A 24,002-nucleotide genomic window follows, 5' to 3' on the forward strand; every position below is an offset into this window, starting at 1 on the left:
TCTAACCTACGCATCCCGGGACACTAAGGGGCAATTTACCATGGCCAATCAACCTAACCCACACATCTTTGGAGTGTGGGTTAGAAGCCGAGGAAGATACAGAGCTACATGGAAACACCAGGGCAGTGGAGTTCGTTTGGGATTAATGTCTCACAGAGGTGGAACGGTCGCACTCGGTGATATTCTTAAGTTTGGTTAATAGTGGAAAGTAGGTGGTGTTGCATTGGGGACCCATTCCACTGTCGACAGCCTTTCAATCAGGTTCAATAAAAAGGAAACTTGAGTGGGCTGTGTAATTAATGGCCAATTCAATATTAGCCAACTTATGCCATGGTAATAGCTATTCACCCCTTTCGAAATGAATGGCCTCCTGTACTGTAACTTGAGGAGAATTTATTATGGGGAATAGAGCAATGGCAGAGAAGCTAAATGTTTATTTTTGACTGTCAACACTGAGAAAGATAAAATAAATCTCCCAAGATTAAATCTTCAATGGAATAGTGAAAATGAGGAATTGAAGAAAATTAATATCAGTAAGGAAGTTGTTTGGAAAAAATAATGGGACTGAAGGTTGATTAATCCCCATGAAGTGTCTGGTGACCTTCTTCCCAGAGTGTTGGAAAATGTTGCTATGGAGGTAGTGGATGCATTAGTGGTCACCTTTCAAATTTCTATAGACTCTGGAATGGCTCCTGCAGATTAGAAAGTAGCAAATGTAACCCCACTATTTAAAAAAGGAGGGAGAGAGGAAACAGGAAACTACAGACCTATTAGTCTAACGTCAGTCAAAGGGAAATTACTGGGATCCATTTTAAAGGATGTGATAACTGAACACTTAGATAATATCAGTCTGACTTTGCATTGTCAACATGGATGAATGAATGGAAAATCATGTTTGATTAATCTGTTGGAGTTTTTTTAAGGATGTTGCTCACACAATTGACAAACTGGATGTAGTATATTTGGATTTTCAGAAGGCTTTTGATAAAGTTCCCCACATGAGGCTGATTAGCAAAATAGGAGGTAATATCTGCCCATTGAAGTAGTGGAGGCTACCTCGTTGAATATGTTTAAATCACGGGTAGATAGATTTCTGATCGATAAGGGAATTAAGGGATATGGGGAGCAGGCAGGTAAGTGGAACTGATTCGCCTCAGATCAGCCATGATCTTGTTGAATGGCGGGGCAGGCCCGAGGGGCTAGATGGCCTACTCCTGCTCCTATTTCTTATGTTCTTATGTTCTTATATGCTGGCATGGATCAAGGATTTGTTAACAGGCAGAAAACAGAGTAGGAATAAATGGGTCATTCATATATAGGCAGGCTGTGCCGAGTGAAGTAATAAAAGGATCAGTATGTGGGCCCCAGCTGTTTACAATACACCAATGATTTGGATGTGGGAACCAAATGTAATATTTCCAAGTTCACAGATAACATAAAGCTAGGTGGGAATGTGTGTTGTGAGGAAGATGCAAAGCGGCTTTAAGAATATTTTGACAGACTTGGTGAATAGGCAAGAACATGGCAGATAGAAAATAATGTGGAAGAATGAAGAAGGGCAGCACAGTGGCACAGTGGTTAGCGCTGCTGCCTCACAGCGACAGGGATCTGGGTTCGATTCCCGGCTTGGGTCACTGTCTGTGTGGAGTTTGCACATTCTCCCCGTGTCTGTGTGGGTTTCCTCCAGGTGCTCCTGTTTCCTCCCATAGTCCAAAGATGTGTGAGTTAACTGGATTGGCCCTGCTAAATTGTCCCTTAGTGTCAAAGGGACTAACTAGGGTAAATACATGGGGTTATGGGGATAGGGCATAGGTGGGATTGTTGTAAGTGCAGACTCGTTGGGTTGAATGGCTTCCTTCTGCATCACCTGGAGAAAAGGTTTAAGTTAAGTTTAAGTTTATTTATCAGTGTCACAAGTAGGCTTCCATTAACAGTGCAATGAAGTTACTGTGAAAATCCCCTGGTTGCCACACTCCAGCACCTGTTCGCGTACACTAAGGGAGAATTTAGCATGGCCAATGCACCTAACCAGCACCTCTTTCAGATTGTGGGAGGAAACCGGAGCAGCCGGAGGAAACCCATGCAGACTCCGCACAGGCAGTGACCCAAGCCGGGAATCGAACCCGGGTCCCTGGCACTGTGAGGCAGCAGTGCTAACCACTGTGCCACCGTGTCATCCCACTACCAGTATCCACTATGAACAAGATGAGCTAAATTACCTGTTTCCTAGTAATAGTTACAGATTCGGTCAGTAGAATTGGAAACTCATATGAACCCCTAGTTACTGTCTGAAGGTTTTGGTCTGAGGAAATCCTGCAGATGTCCAAGAGTTTGTAAACTAAGAGAATCCTGCTTCCAAAGGATGTAATTGCAAGAGGAAGGCTTTGCTAATGCAAGTTCATATGGCACCAGTTTATAAATCTGTCTGTGTTGTTCACCCTAAACTCCCGCAGAGATTGAAAAGACAGTCAATGAAAAACAAGAATGACAAACTCTATCCGGCGGGTCATGCAGAGAAACAAGACAACACCAAGAAAAATCGCTACAAAGATATTACGCCTTGTAAGTCAACAATTTCCATTTCAAATGTCCTGGTGCTTTTCACAGGCCGCTCTGATCCTGCTGCATTCCAGAGAACTTTTCCGTTTTTAACTTCTGCTCAATGTTTCTCGCCTTGAAGTCATTACCAAGGATCTTGAGTAGCTTGCAGAGAGAGAGAGAAACTCACTGCATTTGGAGGGTATCATTGGATGCCTAGTCATACAAGATGGGCTAAATTTGAAGCACTTGCTCTAAGGCCTGGGTTCTCACGCCGGGATCGATAGTGCAGAATCTGGACGTTTCACAATTCTGACTGGGGGAAAAATGCCCCAGAAGTAGGGATTTTCGTTCCGGGATGGTGGGGTTGTCTGTAAGCTGGGCATGATGCCCCTGGAACGAGTGAACAGGCTGCCAAGTGTGGAGGTGGGCTGGTAGTAGACCTTCATCTGTGTTCTGGTATTCTGCTGAAGCTTTTTTAAAACTACAGTAAAACATTAAAAAACCCTCCAGCTTCACCCCTCATATCCCTTCAACCTCCCCTCCCTTATCCAAGCTAACCAATGCCCCCCACACCTCCCCCCAATGGTCCTTCATACCCTCTGTGACATGTCATGCCTCTCTGCCCACCCCCCGTAGCCCTTATGCCAACTTAGTGCCAACTCATTCCCACCCATTTCCCCACCACCACCCTTTGCCCTAACACCTACCATGCCAACTCATGCAGTATCCACCATGGGCAGATCTCAGGGGCCATGCTGAGATAAAGTAAAGTGAAAGTATCTATTGATGAATTCAATATTTATTTACGAAACCGTCTCAGTCATAAAAACGCATTGCTACATTTGCATTCCTTCAACTACATCCTTATAAAAACAAACATTTCATTCAAGTCATTACTCCCCAATAAAAACAAGCTTCCAAATTCACAGTCCTACTTCAAAGAGTCTATAATCCCTTGAAGTTGTCAATCAAAATGTGAAACTAAAGGCGCCTACTGTGAAAATTGATGGTTGTAAAGTCAGTCATGCAGCACTAATCCAGTAGCAGTAGCTCTTAGGCTTGCTTCAACAGACAAAGTGGGAGAGCAAGCAATGATCTTTTTAAACACCCAGACATTTCTTTTCAAAGATTTGAAGTGCAGGAGTATTAAATGCCTTTGCCAGTTCCTTTTGACAGTTAATAGGTTTATGCATTTTGATGAACATTCATGCCTATTTTTAACAATCCCAAAGGCACCTACCCCAAAGAACACCTCACCTGACCCAAAGGTGTCCTGAGAGCATATCCAAAGTGATAAACTACCTCTCTAAAAGCATATCCCACCTCTCCAAAGGACTCCACAAATTTCAGACCAGCCCCTACCAGGGCTAACTTTCACTTGGCGTGTTTCAGACACATCTGCTGGAATATTACCATCTCGCCTGCCCGAGGCTCGTAAGATCCCGTCCGAGGCCAACGGAGAATGTCTTTCTGCGAGCCTCACCCGCCCTTCTGAACCATTTTTACCAGCCCAATTCTGGGGCGGGCGTGCCGGTAAAGTTCCGTCAATCAGCTCACCAAAATCACATGAGTGGAGGCAGCCATTGATTTAGGTTAGTAGCTGCCTCTGCAAGATACGCATACGTGAATCCTGATCCAGGCCCATTCTTGCCTCCACGAAAATGCAAGGCTCCATGTCCGAGGTGAGACTTCCAGCTTTCGGGCTTGTCCACCATTTTTGCAATGATGGAGAGCACCTCTACCAGGCCTAACAGTTCAGTCAATGTTTCGGTAATGGGGACCTTACCCTGTGCAGGATGCCAGGGAATGATTTTTCTTTGCATTTTGACAGAATCGGGCAGAAGGTTAAAATGTTAATAATCTGAAAATGAAGGCAACCTACCTCAAACCTGCATACTTGTTGTCAAAGACATTTAATATTCCTGTCCTTCAAATCTTTGAAAAAAAATGTCTGGATGTTTAAAAAGATCTTTGCTTGCTTTTTCACTCTGTCTGTTGACATAGACCTAAGAGCTACTGCTACTCGATTAGTGCTGCACGACTGATTTCACAATCATCAGTTTTCACAGTAGGGTGCCGTTAATTTCACAGTTTGATTGACAACTTCAAGTGGTTATAGACTCTTTGAAGTAGGACTGTGAATATCTGAAGTTTATTTTTATAAGAGATTAATGACTTGAATGAAATGTTTGTTTTTATCAGGATGTAGTTGAAGGAATGCAAATGTAGCAAGTGGAACCAGGAAGGGAGGTTGAAATCATTATTGAGGAAGTCTGCGTGCACCCATTTGACAAGATTTCTATTTTAGCCCATGCTGGATAGGGGCCACTTTGGAATAACACCAGACAATGGACCCAGAAAACATACATCATCTTTCATTGCCGGACATTTCTAGTGCGAGGTACCATTTTCGGGGCTAGTAAAAGTGGTTCAGAAGAGCCAGATCCATCAGCTAATTGAATTTATGGTACTGCTTGTGGGCCAATAGGAACAATAGTGTTTCCTCCTAATCCAACATAGTTACCTGTAACCAAGCTCTGCCTCATATATATATAAAACAAAAGAACAAAGAAAATTACAGCACAGGAACAGGCCCTTCGGCCCTCCAAGCCTGCACCGACCATGCTGCCCGACTTAACTAAAACCCCCTACCCTTCCGGGCACCATATTTCTTTATTCCCAATAAGGCTTCATGTATTTGTCAAGATGCCCCTTAAAAGTTATGATCGTATCTGCTTCCACTACCTCCCCCGGCAGCAAGTTCCAGGCACCCACTACCCTCTGTGTAAAAAACAACTTGTCTCTTACGTCTCCTTTAAACCTTGCCCCTCGCACCATAAACCTATGCCCCCTAGTAATTGACTCTTCCACCTTGGGAAAAAGCTGCTGACTTTCGTTAGGATCATTTAAGACTTATCTAGATAGTCACATGAACAGACTGGGAATAGAGGGATACAAACGGATGGTCTAGTTAGGAACACATGATCGATGCAGGCTTGGAGGGCCGAAGGGCCTGTTCTTGTGCTGTATTGTTCTTTGTTCTTTGTTCTTCATCCACTCTGTCCTTGCCCCTCATAATCTTGTAGACTTCTATCAGGTCTCCCCTCAACCTCCGTCGTTCCAGTGAGAACAAACCAAGTTTCTCCAACCTCTCCTCATAGCTAATGCCCTCCATACCAGGAAACATCCTGGTAAATCTTTTCTGTACCCTCTCCAAAGCCTCCACATCCTATAATATATATATAAGTGCTCCAATGTAATAAGATGGACACCAAACTATATCTGCCCCAATCATCAATCCTGCCTGATCACTGATTCCTCCACAGTCACCAATACCCTAAATATCAGCAAACACCTCACCTACCCAATCCTCCCAATCTTCACCCTCCACCTCCTCCCCAAAATCCCCATCTTCCTCCCAGATAAAGTTAAAGTTTATTTATTAGTCACAAGTAAGGCTTACATGAACACAGCAACACAGTTAGTGTGAAATTCCCCTAGTTGCCACACTCCAGGGCCTGTTCAGGTCAATACATCTAACCAGCATGTCTTTCAGACTGTGGGAGGAAACCGGAGGAAACCCACGCAGACACAAGGAGAATGTGCAGACTCCACATGGACAGTGACCCAAGCCGGGAATCAAACCCGGGCCATTGGCGCCGTGAGGCAGCAGTGCTAATCACTGTGCCACCGTGCAGCCATACCCAAGCCTCCCTCTAGTCTCTCCCTGCCTAAGAATGAGCTTCATAAACCTCCTCCACCCACCCCCACTATCACCTCTAGCCCCAACCATTAATCCTGGCTGCTCCTATGTTGCTGCCCTCCTGTTGCAGGATTTTCTCATTTGACAGGCAGCCAAACTACTCAATTTGGCCGTCTTTCACGCTGGGAGCCAGTGTAAAAAGCATGTGAGGAATTAAAACTAGTGGACGCCCAATGAAATGCTGACCCCATGACTGAAACTTGTACAAAATGTGTATAAGATGTGAACATTTCTGAATTTGAATGGAATGTGTTTTAGTTTCTGATCACTCGCTGTCTGTCAGTTTGTGGATTTTGATTCTTGGAACCTGGTAGCTTCCTTTCTGTGATCACTGCTATACTTGGCACCAATGTCGAGTTACCCTCAAGCTGAATTTTATCCTGTGGCTTAAAGATCTGAAAAGATAACACATCTGTGAATATATACCTGTGGTTAAGAGCCTCTTTTCCCCAAATGATGGAAATAATTGATGCAACTACACTTAGAATACTGAGTATGGTTCTGGTCACCACTGCACAAAAGAATAAAAAGGTGGCACAGTGGTTAGCACTGCTGCCTCTCAGCGCCAGGGACCTGGGTTTGATTCCTGGCTTGGGTCACTGTCTATGCGGAGTCTGCACATTCTCCCCGTGTCTGCATGGGTTTCCTCCCACAATCGTGCTGGTTAGGTACATTGGCCATGCTAAATCTTCCCTCAGTGCACCCGAACAGGCGCCAGAATGTGGCAACTAGGGGAGTTTTACAGTAACTTCATTGCAGCATTAAGGTAAGCCTACTTGTGACACTAATAAATAAACTTTTTTTTAAATATTGTGGCTATTGAAAGTTTGCAGAAGAGAACGAGCAGAGTGATTGAGGGACTGGATTGTGAGGAACATCCATGTAAATCGGACTTGTTCCCGGTGGAAATGAAGCTGTGAAGAGGCCAGCTAAATGTTATTTTTAAGATTCTAAAGGGACTAGATAACAAGCAGTGGACCCAGATAACACTGGGTCTGAAGGGGTTAAATTATAAATTAATTTGTGTGAGTAAGTGATCAACCAATGGATCGGGGAAATGCTGGAAGCAGTTAATACAGACTCAAATACAGATTAGACCGATTTCTTTCAGAAAATAATACTTGGGGCCCCAGTACCTGAACACTTCGAGACATGACGTGCAGTGAGTGTAACGTGCGCGAGAGGAACAGATGACTTTAGACCTACGGGCTGGAACTCTCCCATGCTGGGAATTTCCAGTCCCGCTGCAGTGAATGGAGTTTTGGCTGAGCGCCAAAGCTCTCCCCCACTGGGGTCTCTCATCACCTCATCTCTGGATCTGTTGGAGACTCATTGATAGAGTTTGATCACTGTGATTAGTCAATACCTGCAGTATCATTTGGGGTGGCACGGTGGCACAGCGGTTAGCATTGCTGTCTCCCAGCACCAGGGACCCAGGTTCAATTCCGGCCTTGGGTCACTGTCAGTGTGGAGTTTGCACATTCTCCCCGTGTCTGCGTGGGTTTCCTCCGGGTGCTCTGGTTTCCTCCCACAGTCCAAAGTTGTGTGGGTTAGGTTGATTGGCCATGCTAAGTTGACCCTAGTGGCAGAGGGATAAACAGGGTAAATGTGTGGGGTTATGGGAATAGGGGCTGGGTGGGATGTGGTCAGTGCAGACTCGATGGGCCAAATAGCCTCTTCTGCACTGTATGGATTCTATGATCATTGGCTTGGGCTGACAAGTGGCAAATAACATTTGTGCCAAACAAGTGCCAGACAATGACCATCTCTGACAAGAGAGTATTTAACCATCACCTCTTGACATTCAATGGCATTATCATCACTGAATCCCCCACTATCAACATCCTAAAGATTACTGTTGTCTGGAAACTGAACTGGCTTAGCCATATAAATACTGTGACTACAAGAGCAGGTCAGAGGCTAGGAATCCTGCGGCGAGGAACTCACCTCCTGACTCTCCAAAGCCTGTCCATCATCTGCAAGGCACAAGTCAGGATTGTCATGGAAAACTCCACTGCCCAGGATGAGTGCAGCTTAAGCAACACTCAAAGAGCTCCACACCATCCAGGGCAAAGCAGCCCGCTTGAATGGCAACACATCCACAAACATTCACTTCCTCCACCATCAACACAGTGACAGCAGTGTGTACCATCTACAAGATGCTGTGCAGGAACGCACCAAGGCTCTTTAGAGAGCACCTTTCAAACCCTTGATCACTACCACCTAGAAGTACCTAGGGCAGCAGATACCTATGAACACCACCACCTGAAAGTTCCCCTTCAAGTCACTCACCACCCTAATTTGGAAATACATCGCCGTTCCTTCACTGTCGCTGGTCAAAATCCTGGAACTCCTTCCCGAACAGCACCGTGGGTACATCTACACCATATAAACTGCAATTGTTCAAGAAAGCAGCTCACCGCTACCTTCTCAAGGGCAATTAGGGATGGGCAATAAATGCTGGCCTAGCCAGTGACGCCCACTTCCCATGAATGAATAAGAAAAAAGTCATGTGACTACCAGAATGGTGGAAGGTGAACGAGATGGAGTCTGGTCTTTCATTGTCTAGCCTGTGTTTCTATGACATTGTAACAAAGAGCCGTGGGTGCAGATTGTGGAAGGCTCATAGAGTCATAGAGGTTTACAGCATGAAAACAGGCCTTTCGGCCCAACTTGTCCATGCTGCCCTTTTTTTTAAACCCCTAAGCTAATCCCAATTGCCCGCATTTGGCCCATATCCCTCGATACCCATCGTACCCATGTAACTGTCTAAATACTTTTTAAAAGACAAAATTGTACCCGCCTCTACTACTACCTCTGGCAGCTTGTCCCAGACACTCACCACCCTCTGTGTGAAAGAATTGCCCCTCTGGACCCTTTTGTATCTCTCCCCTCTCACCTTAAACCTATGCCCTCTAGTTTTAGACTCCCCTACCTTTGGGAAAAGATATTGACTATCTAGCTGATCTATGCCCCTCATTATTTTATAGACCTCTATAAGATCGCCCCTCAGCCTCCTACACTCCAGAGAAAAAAGTCCCAGTCTATCCAGCCTCTCCTTATACCTCACACCATCAGGTCCTGGTAGCATCCCAGTAAATATTTTCTGCACTCTTTCTATTTTAATAATGTCCTTTCTATAATAGGGTGACCAGAACTGTACACAGTATTCCAAGTGTGGCCTTACTAATGTCTTGTACAACTTCCAACAAGACATGCCAACTCCTGTATTCATTGTTCTGACCAATGAAACCAAGCATGCCGAATACCTTCTTCACCATTCTGCCCATCTGTGACTCCACTTTCAAGGAGCTTTGAACCTGTACCCCTAGATCTTTTTGTTCTGTAACTCTCCCCAATGCCCTCCCATTAACTGATTAAGTCCTGCCCTGGTTCAATCTACCAAAATGCATACTCAACTCTGCAATAACCTGTTCACCAGACTCCAGATGGGAACTTATTGTCCAAGCATCATGTCTGCCTTCGGAGCCCTTTCAGGAGATGATTCTACTCCATTCCAAAAGCTTTATGCTGTTGGATAATCTATTTCATGCGACCCTGGGTACATAGTCATTGGTTCACTGATTTTAAATTTCTGAAATTGCCAAGTTGATGGAAACAACAGCAGTCTCTGTGTTAAATAAGTCGCTTAGCTCCTCTTAGCTCAATGGGCATAGCAAGGAAATGGAAAATGTGTGTTGGGTGTGTGCGTATGATTTGCATTTTGTTTTTCAGTTGATCACAGCCGAGTGCAGCTGTCACTGATAATTTCCGACAGTGATTCTGATTATATCAATGCAAGTTTTATCAAGGTATGCATTTTCTAAATGGAAATAGTGCTGTAAAATAGCCAGCGCCTTTCAGTTGAAACCATCGCCAATGTCGCTATAGTTGGGGGAGGGGAAAGGTGTTTTTCACCCGCAGGTGAAAGTAACAAAGTCTGGAAAAACCAAGGTTCTTTTTACCGCAGAGAAAGTTAAGAGGAGATTTAACAAGAGTTGTTCAAAACTGTGAACTGTTTTGATCGAGTAATTAAAGAGAGACATTTTTCAGTGGCTGAGCTTGGCAAACAGAAGGTATAAATTCAAGACAATTGGCAAATGAGCACACGGTGACATCAGGAAACATTACCTTACTCAGTGAGTTGTTGTGGCCCAGAATGCACTGCCTGAAAGAGTGGTGGAAGAAAATGCAATAGTAACTTTCTCAGTAGAATTGGAATAAACATTTGAAAGGAAAATGGTTAAGGGCAGGCAGGGTGGCACAGTGGTTAGCACTGCTGCCTCAAAGCTCCAGGGACCTGGGTTCGATTCCTGGCTTGGGTCACCGTCTGTGTGGAATCTGCACATTCTCCCCATGTCTGTGTGGGTTTCCTCCGGGTGCTCCGGTTTCCTCCCACAGTCTGAAAGACGTGTTGGTTAAGCACATTGGCCATGCTAAATTCTCCCTCAGTGTACCCGAACAGGTGCCGGAGTGCAGCAACTAGAGGATTTTCACAGTAACTTTATTGCAGTGTTAATGTAAGCCTACTTGTAACAAATAAATAAACTTTAACTTTTGTTGCAGGGCTATAGGGAGAAAGCAAGGGAGTAGGACTAAGTGGACACATCTACCAAATTACTGGCACAGGCATGATGGGCCAAATGGCCTCCTTCTGCGCTGTATCATTCCTTGATTTCATGAGTTGCAACAATACACTAGAGACAATAATTAGAAATGAGGAAACATAAAGGTAGAGACAGTGGCATAGTGGTATTGTTGGTGGACTAGTAATCCAGAGATCCAGGGCAATTCTCTGAGGGCCTGAGTTCCCACCACATCAGATGGCAAAATTTGAACTCAATAAAAATCTGAAATTAAAAGTCTACTGATGATCATGTAACCATTGTCGATTGTTGTAAAAACCCCTCTGGTTCACTAATGTCATTTAGGGAAGGAAATCTGCCGTCCTTACTGGTCTGGCCTGAATGTGACTCTAGAGCCGCAGCAATGTGGTTGAATCCTAAATGCCCTCCGGGATGGGTAATAAATGCTGGCCAGCAAAGCCCACACCCCATGAATGAGTAAAAAAAAGACAGGACAGGATTGGCAGTTAATTATTGCAGTCTAGAGTAGGGCATGGGGTAACTTAATCAGAAATAATAAAATGGATGTAGCAGAATGAACTTAACTAACAAAGATATAGAGACAGAATCCAAATGGATTAAGATAAAGGTTAAGAAAGGATCATTCACACAAAGAACAAAGAAAGAACAAAGAACAATACAGCACAGGAACAGGCCCTTCGGCCCTCCAAGCCCGCGCCGCTCCCCGGTCCAGGATTGAATCCTGAATCCAGGATCCCCGCCCAATTTTCCAGCCTATCTACATACCAATATCCTATCCACCGAGCTGTCCCTCACAGCTACAGATTCATTGCAGACAACCAATTGGTGGAAAGATTATGGAGGGAGAAATTTGTAGGAAAATATGACATGAGGAAACATCATAGAATCAGAATCATTGGAGGTTTCAACTAACCACAGATAAACTGTTGGAGAGAAGGAGTGACAGCGGAGAAAGGGATGGAGTTTTTGCATTGTGTATAAGATGGCACAGTAGCACAGCGGTTAGCACTGCTGCTTCACAGCGCCAGGGACACCGGTTCCATTCCCGGCTTGGGTCACTGTCTGCGTGGGTTTCCTCCGGGTGCTCCAGTTTCCTCCCACAGTCCGAAAGACGTGCTGGTTAGGTGCATTGACCCAAACAGGCACCGGACTGTGGCGACTAGGGGAATTTTACAGTAACTTCATTGCAGTGTTAATGTAAGCCTTACTTGTGACTAATAAATAAGCTTTAAACTTTTACCCAATACGTAAGAAGCCCAACAAGAAAATAAACATTGTCGGACCTGGTAATGGAAAATGAACCAGAGCAGATAAGAGAAGGGGAGCATCTGGTAATAGCGATCATAATATTATAACATTTATAAGACAAAGATAGAAAGACAAAGGTAGTAGTAATAAGATCAAAGTAATAGACTGGACTAGAAGCCAACAGTAAGGGAATAAAAGTAGAGCTAAGGATGATAAACTGGAAAAAATTGAGAAATAAAGAGATAAAACAACAGTATGCAGTAATTCAAAGAGAGATTAATGGAGTTCATGGCACATCATGTGAAAGCCATCGTATCTGATAATGAAGATCGCTTTCCAGTGTTACGTTAAGGATTTTCTCCATACTTTGTACACCTCTTGGTTACCTGTTGGAAAAGGACCAAAAACTCACAACCTTCTAACTCTGAGGAGCAAGTGGTGCTGGCTGAGCCAGGCTAACATTCACCTCACTACAAACCTCAGAATAGATCACCACACCTCGAACTAGATAGCTAGCAAAATACGTCCTTTGCTATGATAAATTCCGTGACTTGTAGTTCTTTTGATAAAGCATGTTTTACAACAGCCAATTTAATATGGGCAGCATTTCTAAATATTTTTGTCTCAGGGAGTGTACGGACCAAAAGCCTACATAGCAACGCAAGGTCCTTTGCCCCATACAGTGTCGGACTTCTGGAGAATGCTGTGGGAGTATAATGTCCTGGTAAGTTTTATATTTGTTCAATCTAATTCTTGAATTCCATACTGTCTAAAATTTGTAAACTTCAAGCAAAATATCGTGATTAAACAATATTGCAGTTCTCAATGAAAGCAAAATACTCCAAATGCTGGGAATCTAAAATCAAAAAGAGGAAAGAGTCCCCAGTAAGAAAGAGACGGAGTTATAAGGGCAGCACGGTGGCACAGTGGTTAGCACTGTTCCCTCACAGCTCCAGGGACTTGGGTTCGTATTCCCGGCTTGGGTCACTGTCTGTGTGGAGTTTGCACGTTCTCCCCGTGTCTGCGTGGGTTTCCCCGGGTGCTCCGGTTTCCTCCCACAGTCCAAAGATGTGAGGGTTAGGTTGATTGGCCATGCTAAATTGCCTCTTAGTGTCCCAGGATGCGTAGATTAGTGGGGTAAATATGTGGGATAACAGGGGTAGGGCCTGGGTGGACTGCTGTCTGTGCAGACCCGATGGGCCGAATGGCCTCCTTCTGCACTGTTGGGATTCTATGGAATTCTATGAGTTAAAGTTTGAGGTCAATGATCTTTCATCAGAATGTTAGAAATATAACTGTGGTTTAAGGTAAATGCTAGTTTTTATTGTGTAATTTTGAATATTGAGGATTCTTTAATTAGAATTAATTCTCTGGCAAGGTCTGCGTTTATTGCCCTTCCCTAGTTGCAATGAATTGATTCACCTAGTTAGTTACTGAGGCATTTCCGAGAGTAGTTAAAGGTTAGTTGTGTTGGTGTGTGTCTGAAGTCAGGGTGAACCCCCTCCTTAAAAGATGTTGGTGAACGGGTTGGGGTTTTATGATACACTGACAGATACACTGGTCACTTTTTCTGTGAACAGAACTCCCACTTATCTGACGAAGGAGCAGCGCTCCGAAAGCTAGTGGCTTTTGCTACCAAATAAACCTGTTGGACTTTAACCTGGTGTTGTGAGACTTCTTACTTTTTCTGATACCAGTTCCCTATTTTGAGATATTTTTTTTAAAACTGAATTCACATTCTCAAGCTGCATTGATGGGATTTGAATTCATGTCCAGATTATTAATTCAACAACAGTCCAAAGGGTGACACGATGGCACAGTGGTTAGCACTGCTGCCTCACTGCGCCAGGGACACTGGTTTGGTTCCCGGCCTGGGTCTGTGTGGAGTTTGCACGTTCTCCCAGTGTCTGCATGGGTTTCCTCCGGTTGCTCCAGTTTCCTCCCACAATCCGGAAGGTGTGCTGTTAGGTGGATTGGCCACGCTAAATTCTCCCTCAGTGTACCCGAACAGGCGCCAGAATGTAGCGACTAGGAGATTTTCATAGTAACTTCATTGCAGTGTTAATGTAAGCCTATTTGTGACACAAATAAATAAACTTAAAAAGGATTGCAGGGCTGTGGGGTAAGAGCTTGCAGAGTGGGGCTAACTGGATAACTCGTTCAAAGAGCTAACACATGCATGATGGGCTAAATTGCCTCATTCTGTGCAAGATGAATCTATAATGCCACTATAATCACCGGCCTAACCTACCTCCACAGGGCCGAGTCTGTGTGAGGGTTTATTGGCTCTTTTATTTAAAGCTTATGAACAAATCGCAAAGTCAGGAATCTGTACAAACTTCATAAAAATGAACTCCAACACTTGCTGGGACTTTACTTGGTATGGGATAATTCTGTTGTGTTCTGAACACAATTCGCAACGTAAAATGAAGCAATTTCTTCATAGAATCCCTCCAGTCCAGAAGGAGGCCATTCAGCCCATCGAGTCTGCACCAACCACAATCCCAATCCCCTTAACCCCTAGCTAATCTTCCTGACACTATGGGCAATTTACGATGGCCAATCAACCTAACCTGCACATTTTTGGATTGTGGGAGGAAACCGGAGCACCCGGAGGAAACCCACACAGGCACGGGGAGAATGTGCAAACTCCACACAGAGAGTGACCTAAGCCGGGAATCAAACCCAGGTCCTTGGCGCTGTGAGGTAGCAGTGCTAACCACTGTGCCACCGTTTTGTTGCTTTATGGACTTCTGGATGAGTACATGGGATTTAATGGGATTGAGGGCTATAGATAGGCCTAGAGGTAGGGATATGATCAGCGCAACTTGTGGGCCGAAGGGCCTGTTTGTGCTGTGGCTTTCTATGTTCTATGTTCTATGATTAGATCTGAGTTTCTGGAAGTCTTGCAAGATGAGTCAGAACTGAGATCTTTGTCCAGATGCACAGTTGAGAAATGACAGTGAAAAGTCTCCAGCCACTGTGCCAATTGGTCAATGCATGTCAAAGCATTGCAAGTTGCTGCACAAATTGATGAAACTGGGCAAGGAGCAGTTAAAGAGGAACCCTTCCCCTGTATGTTTTTGTATCATGGTTTGCTGCTTATTACATGGACAGTATGATAAATGTTATGATGTTTTCATTTACGGAACTACAAATAGAATTGTTTTTATTAAAAAGTGCAATGAATTTGCAGAATGTTCAGGACATGAGCCTGTCAGGAAAAAAGTTTTGGCAGAAGTGATGGTAGCCAATTCCACAACTTCTCTTTTTTTAATTTGTTGGTACGGATGTAGACGTCACTGTAGGATGGAGGATGTAGGCGTCACTGGCTAGGCCAGCATTTATTCCCCTTTTAATGGAGCTTCCACATTCTTTGTTCCTGGTTTTGAGGTTTAAAAGCAAGAAATTCAAATGATAATTTAACCCTTTTTGCAACACTGTGCAGTAACCCAGAGCCCACTTTCACAACTCAACTTACTTTTAGAAAATCAGGAAATAAAGAATTGGTCGCAGGTGAAGTGACCATGAAGCTATTGGATTTTTGTAAAATCTCATGTGGGTCACTAACATCCTTTAGGGAAGGAAACCTGTTGTCTTTGGTTTGATTTGATTTATTATTGTCACGTGTATTAGTATACAGTGAAAAGTATTGTTTCTTGTGTGTTATACAAACAAAGCATACTGTTCATAGAGTACATAGGGGAGAAGGAACGGAGAGACTGCAGAATGTAGTGTTACAGTCATAGCTCGGGTGTAGAGAAAGATCAACTTAATGCAAGGTAGGTCCATTCAAAAGTCTGACGGCAGCAAGGAAGAAGCTGTTCAGGAGTCGGTAGGTATGTGATCTCTGACTTTTGTATCTTTTTCCCAATGGAAGAAGGTGGAAGAGAGAATGTCCGGGGTTCTTGGGGTAATTGATTATACTGGCTACTTTTCCGAGACAGCGGGAAGTGTGGACAGAGTCAATGGATAGGCGGCTGGTTTGCGTGATGGATTGGGCTACGTTTACAACTCTTAGTTGGTTCTTGTGGTCTTGGTCAGAGCAGGAGCCATACCAGGCTGTGATACATCCAGAAAGGATGTTTCCTATGCATCTATAAAAATTAGTGAGAGTCGTAGCAGGAATGCCAAATTTCCTTAGCCTCCTGAGAAAGCCTTCATCCAGTCTGTCCTGTACATGACTCCAGTCCCACATCAACATGGTTGACTTTTAACCACCCTCTGAAATGGCCTGCTAAGCTACTTAGTTGTATCAAATCTTTATCACCGTTTCAAAAAGAAAGCAACTCAACGCCACTTTATCAGGTCAATTAAGGATGGGCAATAAATGCCAGTATTGTGGCGCAGTGGGTAGTGCCCCTGTCTCTGAGCCAGAAGCTCCAGGTTCGAGTCCCACCTCAGGACTTAATGGCCAAGAAAGCTGCGTCAATAACGCAGTCAAACAAGTTGAGTGTGTCAACCTGTAAATCCTTCCAAACACGCCAATGGCTGGCGGTAAGAGCAGGAGAGACTTCTGGTCAGCCACACTTGACGAAGAGTGGCACCACTCGAGCTATAAGCCTCTCGTGACAGACCAGCGACTTGTTCCAGGAAAAAAACCTCACTCTGAAAACAGACGAAAGTCTGCTTTGTGTACCACTGGGTGCAGGAAGTGAAACAATGATAATAAATACCAATATTACCAGTGATGCCCACATTCCAAAAATGAATAAAATAAACAGAGTTCTTCCCCTTTTTATAATTTTGCTGAACTTCCTTACTATTTATACAGGAAAATCTTGGAAGTTAAAGTAAATTGCTAGTATGACTGACAAACTGTAAATGTGTAATTTCCTGAGATGTCATTGCCAGTACAGGGCTTGCTAACAGTGGGTGAGTTGCAGAATCAGGCCGAACCTCCATCACACTAACCCATCGAGGCTCCATGTCACCAGTGAGAGTTTGCGGAATTATCCCTTTGTTGTTCATATCTAAACCCAAAGTCCATAGGGGAATGACCACCTCCCAGTGACCTCAACCATGGCATGGGATCAGTTTCCGTAAGGAAATTTTAACTTTCTCGCATCAACCTCGACACCATGACTCCAAGTTCCAGATTATTGGAGACAAGTCAAAACTTTCTTCAGCTCACTGCCGACAAGTTCGAAGTTGTTGAAACAGGAGGAGGCCATTCAGCCCATCTCTCTCTCAACGTCAGTAAAACAAAGGAGATAGACATCTACTTCAGGAAGCGTAGTGGTGGACATGCCCCTGTCTACATCAACGGGGATGAAGTGGAAATGGCCAAGAGCTTCAGGTTTTGTGTAGTCACAACTAGTCCTGGTCACTCCACTCCAACACTACAGTGAAGAAAGCCCACCCATGCCTCTACTTTATCAGGAAGCTAAGGAAATTCAACATGTCCGCTACAACTCTCACCAACTTTTACAGATGCACCACAGAAAGCATTCTTTCCGGATGTATCACAGCTTGGTATGGCTCCTGCTCTGACCAAGATCGCAAGAAACTCTGAAGGGTCATGAATGTAGCCCAATCCATCACGCAAACCAGCCTCCCATCCATTGACACTGTCTATACTTCCCACTGCCTCAGAAAAGCAGCCAGCATAATCAAGGACCTCATGCACCCAGACATTCTCTCTTCCATCTTCCTCCATTGGGGAAAAAATACAAAAGTCTGAGGGCATGACTCAAGAACAGCTTCTTCCCTGCTGCCATTAAACTTTTGAATGGACCTACCATATATTTGGTTAATCTTTCTCCACATCCTAGCTATGACTGCAACATTACATTCTGCACAGTCTCATTTTCTTCTCCCCTACATACTCTATGAACAGTTGGCTTTATATAGCATGCAAGAAACAATACTTTTCACATGTGACAATAAATCAAAAAAAACATTATGGTTGATCAACTCAGGCCCCATCAGATGTTCCCCAACCCCTAATCACGTGTCAGGTCCAGACTTTACATGAACACTTCGTAGCTTGGGTGCACCTGTTTGCACTGACTGTAATTTTTACCCTCTGGAGTGATAAATAAAAATATAAATTTATATCAAGACTTGATCAGGCTGAGGCCACAAGTGTGGACCATTCATGTTCCATTCAATTCTCAGCTTTGCACAGAAGCCTTCATCCATCCCACACCCTTCTCAAATAATGCTGTCCTTCTGTGAATTGTTCCCTGTGACACTAAAGGCCTCTTTCATACCTTTGTTATCTCCAGAATTGATTCGTTCACAATTTGCTCTTGATCTAACCACAGGAAATCTCCACTCTATTTGCACCTTGTCCAGTAGTCCAATATTAAATCCTACACACTCTGTTATCCTATTTCTAATGATCTCCATTAGCTGTCCAGCCCTCAGTGCATCAATTCCAAAATTTTCACCTACACATTCATAGCCTCGACTCCCTCCCTCAGATTTGTCCCAATTCCCCCTTTGCTCCTTTGATTTTTATCTGTACAATCCACCTCTCTTCTCCCCCCCATCCCCTCCCACCCCCACAAACAACCATTGCCTTCAGCCACTATGACCCCATACTTCACAATGACGCTCCCTACAAACCTTTTCCTTTGCAACATATTTCCAAATTTAGAAGCATTCTGAAACGTATTGAGAGCCCAAAATGTTCCTTCCAATTGCTCTTTTGCCTCATCCCCTTAGAGATTGTTTTCCTTTACTGGGGAGACAATGGCACAGTGGTATTGTCACTGGGCTAGCAATCTAGAGACCCAGAGTATTGCCTTGGTGACACAGGTTCAAATCCCATTACGGCAGATGTCGAAATTTGAATTCAATAAAAATAAATCTGGAATTAAATGACCATGAAACCATCATAAAAATCCATTTAGGTCACTAATGTCCTTTAGGGAAGGAAATCTGCCATCCTTACCTGGTCTGGCCAGCAATGTGGTTGACTCTTAACTACCCTCTGAAATATAGTAAGTCACTCAGTTCAAGGGCAATTGGGGATGGGCAATAAATTCTGGCACAGCTGGTGATGCCCACATCCTGTGAATGGATTCAAAACAATATATATATTACAGAAACTTTTACTTCTTTTAACTCCACGTTGGCAGCTGATGCATGTCTAAAGATTGGAGCCCAATATTAGAAACTGTCACTTTGATGTGTTTGTTTTTCCTTTGCTCTGTCAGGTGGTCGTCATGGCTTGTCGAGAGTTTGAAATGGGACGGGTAAGTTGGCATTGCACACTGTGTCCCACCACTGCCCAAACCCCCATCCCTGTGCGGAGTCTGTACGTTCTCCCCGTGTCTGCGTGCGTTTTCTCCGGGCGCTCCCACATTCCCAAAGACGTGCTGGTTAGGGTGCATTGGCCGTGCTAAATTCTCCCTCAGTGTACCCGAACAGGCACCGGAGTGTGGTGACTAGGGGATTTTCACAGTAACTTCATTGCAGTGTTAATGTAAGCCTACATGTGATAATAAAATAAACTTTGAAAGTTAAAAACTTACACACACACACACACACACGCAGACATACACACGCAGACACAGACACATACACATGTCTATTCTTTTAGCCTTTTGAACAATTGAAAAAAATGTATGATTTATTATTCAAAGAAGTGAGGCCTCAGCTGGAACACTGTGCCCACTCCTGAGCATCAGACTTTAGGAAGTGTGGCGAGGGTGCGGCTGATTTACAAGAATGTTAACAGAGAGATGAGAGACTTCAGTTAATGTGGAGACACTGGAGAAGTTGGAATTATTCTCCTTAGAGCAGAGAAGGTTAAGAAGCAATGTAATAAATTATGAGAGGTCTTGACAATATAATAGGAATAAGGATCGGTGCCCCAATGGACAAATACTTCCAATGACAAAAGAATCAGAGAGAGGGGTAGGGAGTTGAATTTGTTTTACATAGGGTGGAATTCTGCCACTTTTTTGGCAAAGTGTCATCTCGGGGGTTGGGGGTTGGGGGGGTGGGGAGCAAAGGGTAGAACACCGGCAGCATTGGTGGGTTTTCCTGTCGTATTTTTAAATTGGTGGACAAATAAAATGTAAAGGGCGGGTCCCGTGACGTCATGCTAACAAGGCAGGTTCTGAGTGAGTCTGTCCCACCAGCAACTTAGGTTTCTGAAATATTGGAGCGCTGCTTCTAAAGTGCGCCCAGATGTAAAAGATTAGAAATTGAAAGGTCCCCACCTCAATGCAACCCTCCCCATCCCAGCACGGAACTCTGCCCTCCTTTCCCCCCTCCCCCACTCCCCTGGCACTTCTCCCATGGAACTAGAACCTCCCCCAACACCAACACAATGAAAACCTCCCCCACACAAAAACAGAACCACACCCCTCCCACCCCCATGGAACCCCCTCCTGGCACTGTCTGGGCACTGTCCCCGGCATTGGCTCCTGGCACTGACCCCTGGCACTACCCATAAAGAGTCGGGATTCCAGTTAGGTCATTGGCCGTGGGTGGAGACAATCGATCGGGGAAATCTTGTTGGTGTAAAAGCCATTTTGGGATCATGTCCAATTCTCTGCCCCATGGCTATTCCTGCCCCCCAAAAACAGGAGCAGAAATTCCCCCCCAGAGTTTTTTAAGTGCATCTTGACACACACTTTACCCTTTCTGGAGAATATTGGTGGAAGGATTCCTGTGCTGATTATCCATCCATTGAACCACATCATGACCACACCTTCCATGACCAACAAGTCTTGATTCGGAATGTGAACCCTGAGCTTCTATTCCAGAGGCTGGGAACACTACCAATGCGCCATAAAATCTTCATATTTTACACACTGAGTTTAATGGTCTGGAACGTGTTGCCTGAAAGAATGTTAGAAACAGGGGACTTGGATAAATATTTGAATGGGGAAAATAAATTCCAGGGGGTGGCAAAGGCGCAGAGGACAAATTGGTTAACTTTTCAAGAGGCCAGCACAGGCACCTTGGGCTGAACGGCCTCCTGTGCTGTATTTTCTCTGACTTATGTCTGTCTTTACTTTTTTTAGAAAAAATGTGAGAAATACTGGACAGACACCGGAGAGGATCCATATCGAACTGGGCCGTTCTGTGTTATTTGTGTGAGTATTTTAACAAGGGGTGAATTCTCTTCCCTCTGAATGGAAACACCATATTATCAGCTCCCTGTTTATAATATTCTCGATGACTGTCAGAAAGCATTAGGGGGCAGTGCCCATTCTATCACAAGGTTTTGGTAGGCTGTAGAAATGGGCCAGGAGCAATATGGAGCAGGGGTAATTAATAGGAGTAATTAATTGGGAGAAAACCAACTTTCATCGGATGAGAATGGATCTGAGTCGAGTGATTTAGAATGGCAATTTGCCTGTCGTATGAGGAACAGTCTAGGACTCTGGGTCTGTACTCGTTGGAGTTTAGAAGGATGAGGGGGGATCTCATTGAAACTTACAGGATACAGCGAGGCCTGGATAGAGTGGACGTGGAGAGGATGTTTCCACTAATAGCAAAAACTATAACCAGAGGGCACAACCTCAGACTAAAGGGACCATTCTTTAGAACAGAGATGAGGAGGAATTTCTTCAGCCAGAGAGTGGTGAATCTGTGGAACTCTTTGCCACAGAAAGTTGTGGAGGCCAGGTCATTGAGTATCTTTAAGACAGGAATAGATAGGTCCTTGATTAATAAGGGGATCAGGGGTTATGGGGAAAAGGCAGGAGAATGGGGATGAGAAAAATATCAGCCATAATTGAATGGCGGAGCAGACCCGATGGGCCGCGTGGCCTAATTCTGCTCCTAAGTCTTATGGTCTTATAGATGTTGGCAGAAAGGACAGTGGCTGAACAACGAAGTACCTTCAGAAAGATAGTATTGCAGATGATGTCAAGGTAAATTTCCTTGAAGGGGAATAGAAGCACAAATAAACCCAGAGGATCTGGATGACGGGAGAGATGGAGGTGAAGATGGAAGGAAGAAGTACGTGTACGACAGATGTCAGGTAGCAAACACAACTGAGAATCAGGCTGAATATAGAAGGACCAGGGGAGAAGTCCAAAAGCTAATGAGTGTGAGGTGATTTGTTTTGGCAAGAAGAATATGGAGAGACAGTATAGAATAAATGGGGAAAATCTAAATAACCTTGGTGTATATGTAGGACCTTGGTGTATATGTAAATGAATCTTGAAGATGGCAGGGCATGTTGGGAGAGCAGTTAATAAAGCATATAGTAGATTGGGTTTCATTAATAGGCGCATTGAGTACAAGAGTAAGGAGGTCATGTTGAACTTGTATATGACACTAGTTCATAGAAATCATCGAAACCTTACAGTACAGAAAGAGGCCATTCGGCCCATGAGTCTGCACCGACCACAATCCCACCCAGGCCCTACCCCTACATATTTTACCCGCTAATCCCTCTAATCTACGCATCCCAGGACACTAAGGGGCAATTTTAGCAGGCCAATCAACCTAACCCGCACATCTTTGGATTGTGGGAGGAAACCGGAGCACCCGGAGGAAACCCACACAGACACAAGGAGAATGTACAAAACTCCACACAGACAGTGACCCAAGCCGAGAATCGAACCCAGGTCCCTGGAGCTGTGAAGCAGCAGTGCTAACCACTGTGCTACCGTGCCGCCCATAGTTAGGCTTCACCTGGAGTACTGTCTCCATATCTGGGCCATACTTGAGGAAGGATTTGAAGGCACTGGAGAGAATACAGAGGTGATTCATCAGAATGATCCCAGGAATAAACAACTGTAGCTATAGGGATAGAGTCATAGAGTCACAGAGGTTTACAGCATGGAAACAGGCCCTTCGGCCCAACTTGTCCATGCTGCCCTTTTTTTTTTAAACCCCTAAGCTAGTCCCAATTGCCCACATTTGGCCCATATCCCACTATAGCCATCTTACCCATGTAATTGTCTAAACGCTTTTTAAAAGACAAAATTGTACCCGCCTCTACGACTACCTCTGGCAGCTTGTTCCAGACACTCACCACCCTCTGTGTGAAAAAATTGCCCCTCTGGACCCTTTTGTATCTCTCCCCTCTCACCTTAAACCTATGCCCTCTAGTTTTAGACTCCCCTCCCTGAGGGAAAAGATATTGACTATCTAGCTGATCTATGCCCCTCATTATTTTATAGACCTCAAGAAGATCGCCCCTCAGCCTCCTATGCTCCAGAGAAAAAAGTCCCAGTCTATCCAGCCTCTCCTTATAACTCAAACCATCAAGTCCTGGTAGCATCCTAGTAAATCTCTTCTGCACTCTTTCTAGTTTAATAATATCCTTTCTATAATAGGGTGACCAGAGCTGTACATAGTATTCCAAGTGTGACCTTACCAATATCTTGTACAACTTCAACGAGACTTCCCAACTCCTATATTCAATGTTCTGATCAATGAAATCAAGCATGCTGAATGCCTACTTCACCACTCTGTCCACCTGTGACTCCACTTTCAAGGAGCTATGAACCTGTACCCCTAGATCTCTTTGTTCTGTAACTTTCCCCAACGCCCGACCAATTGAGTAAGTCCTGCCCTGGTTCAATCTACCAAAATGCATCACCTCACATTTATCTAAATTAAACTCCATCTGCCATTCGTCAGCCCACTGGCCCAATTGATCAAGATGCTGGTGCAATCCAAGATAGCCTTCTTCCCTGTCCACTATGCCACCAATCTTGGTGTCATCTGCAAACTTTGGTCGATTGAAAAGGTTGAGTCTTTTTTCCTTGGAGAATAGAAGGCTGAGAGGAGACTTGATGGAGATATTCAAGATCCTGAGGGGATAGGGTAAGTAATGAAAAACTCAAGAGAGCATCAAGAACTAGAGGACACAGATTCAAAATAATGGACAATAGGAGTAAAAGTGATGTGAGGAAATA

General features: G+C 44.3%; 1 protein-coding gene across 2 annotated transcripts in view; it reads left to right on the forward strand.

Annotated features, from left to right (window-relative positions):
* Positions 1-24,002, forward strand: part of LOC144511761 (tyrosine-protein phosphatase non-receptor type 22-like) — a 107,981-nt gene that overhangs the window by 19,237 nt on the left and 64,742 nt on the right. For both annotated transcript variants that reach the window (XM_078242012.1, XM_078242011.1), the window contains exons 2-6: positions 2,454-2,562; positions 10,040-10,116; positions 12,788-12,883; positions 19,326-19,364; positions 21,147-21,218. In XM_078242012.1, coding sequence (XP_078098138.1) covers positions 2,454-2,562; positions 10,040-10,116; positions 12,788-12,883; positions 19,326-19,364; positions 21,147-21,218 — 393 coding nt within the window. The remainder of the gene's footprint in view (positions 1-2,453; positions 2,563-10,039; positions 10,117-12,787; positions 12,884-19,325; positions 19,365-21,146; positions 21,219-24,002) is intronic.

Source organism: Mustelus asterias, chromosome 25, assembly GCF_964213995.1.
Source record: "Mustelus asterias chromosome 25, sMusAst1.hap1.1, whole genome shotgun sequence".
NCBI lineage: Eukaryota > Metazoa > Chordata > Chondrichthyes > Carcharhiniformes > Triakidae > Mustelus > Mustelus asterias.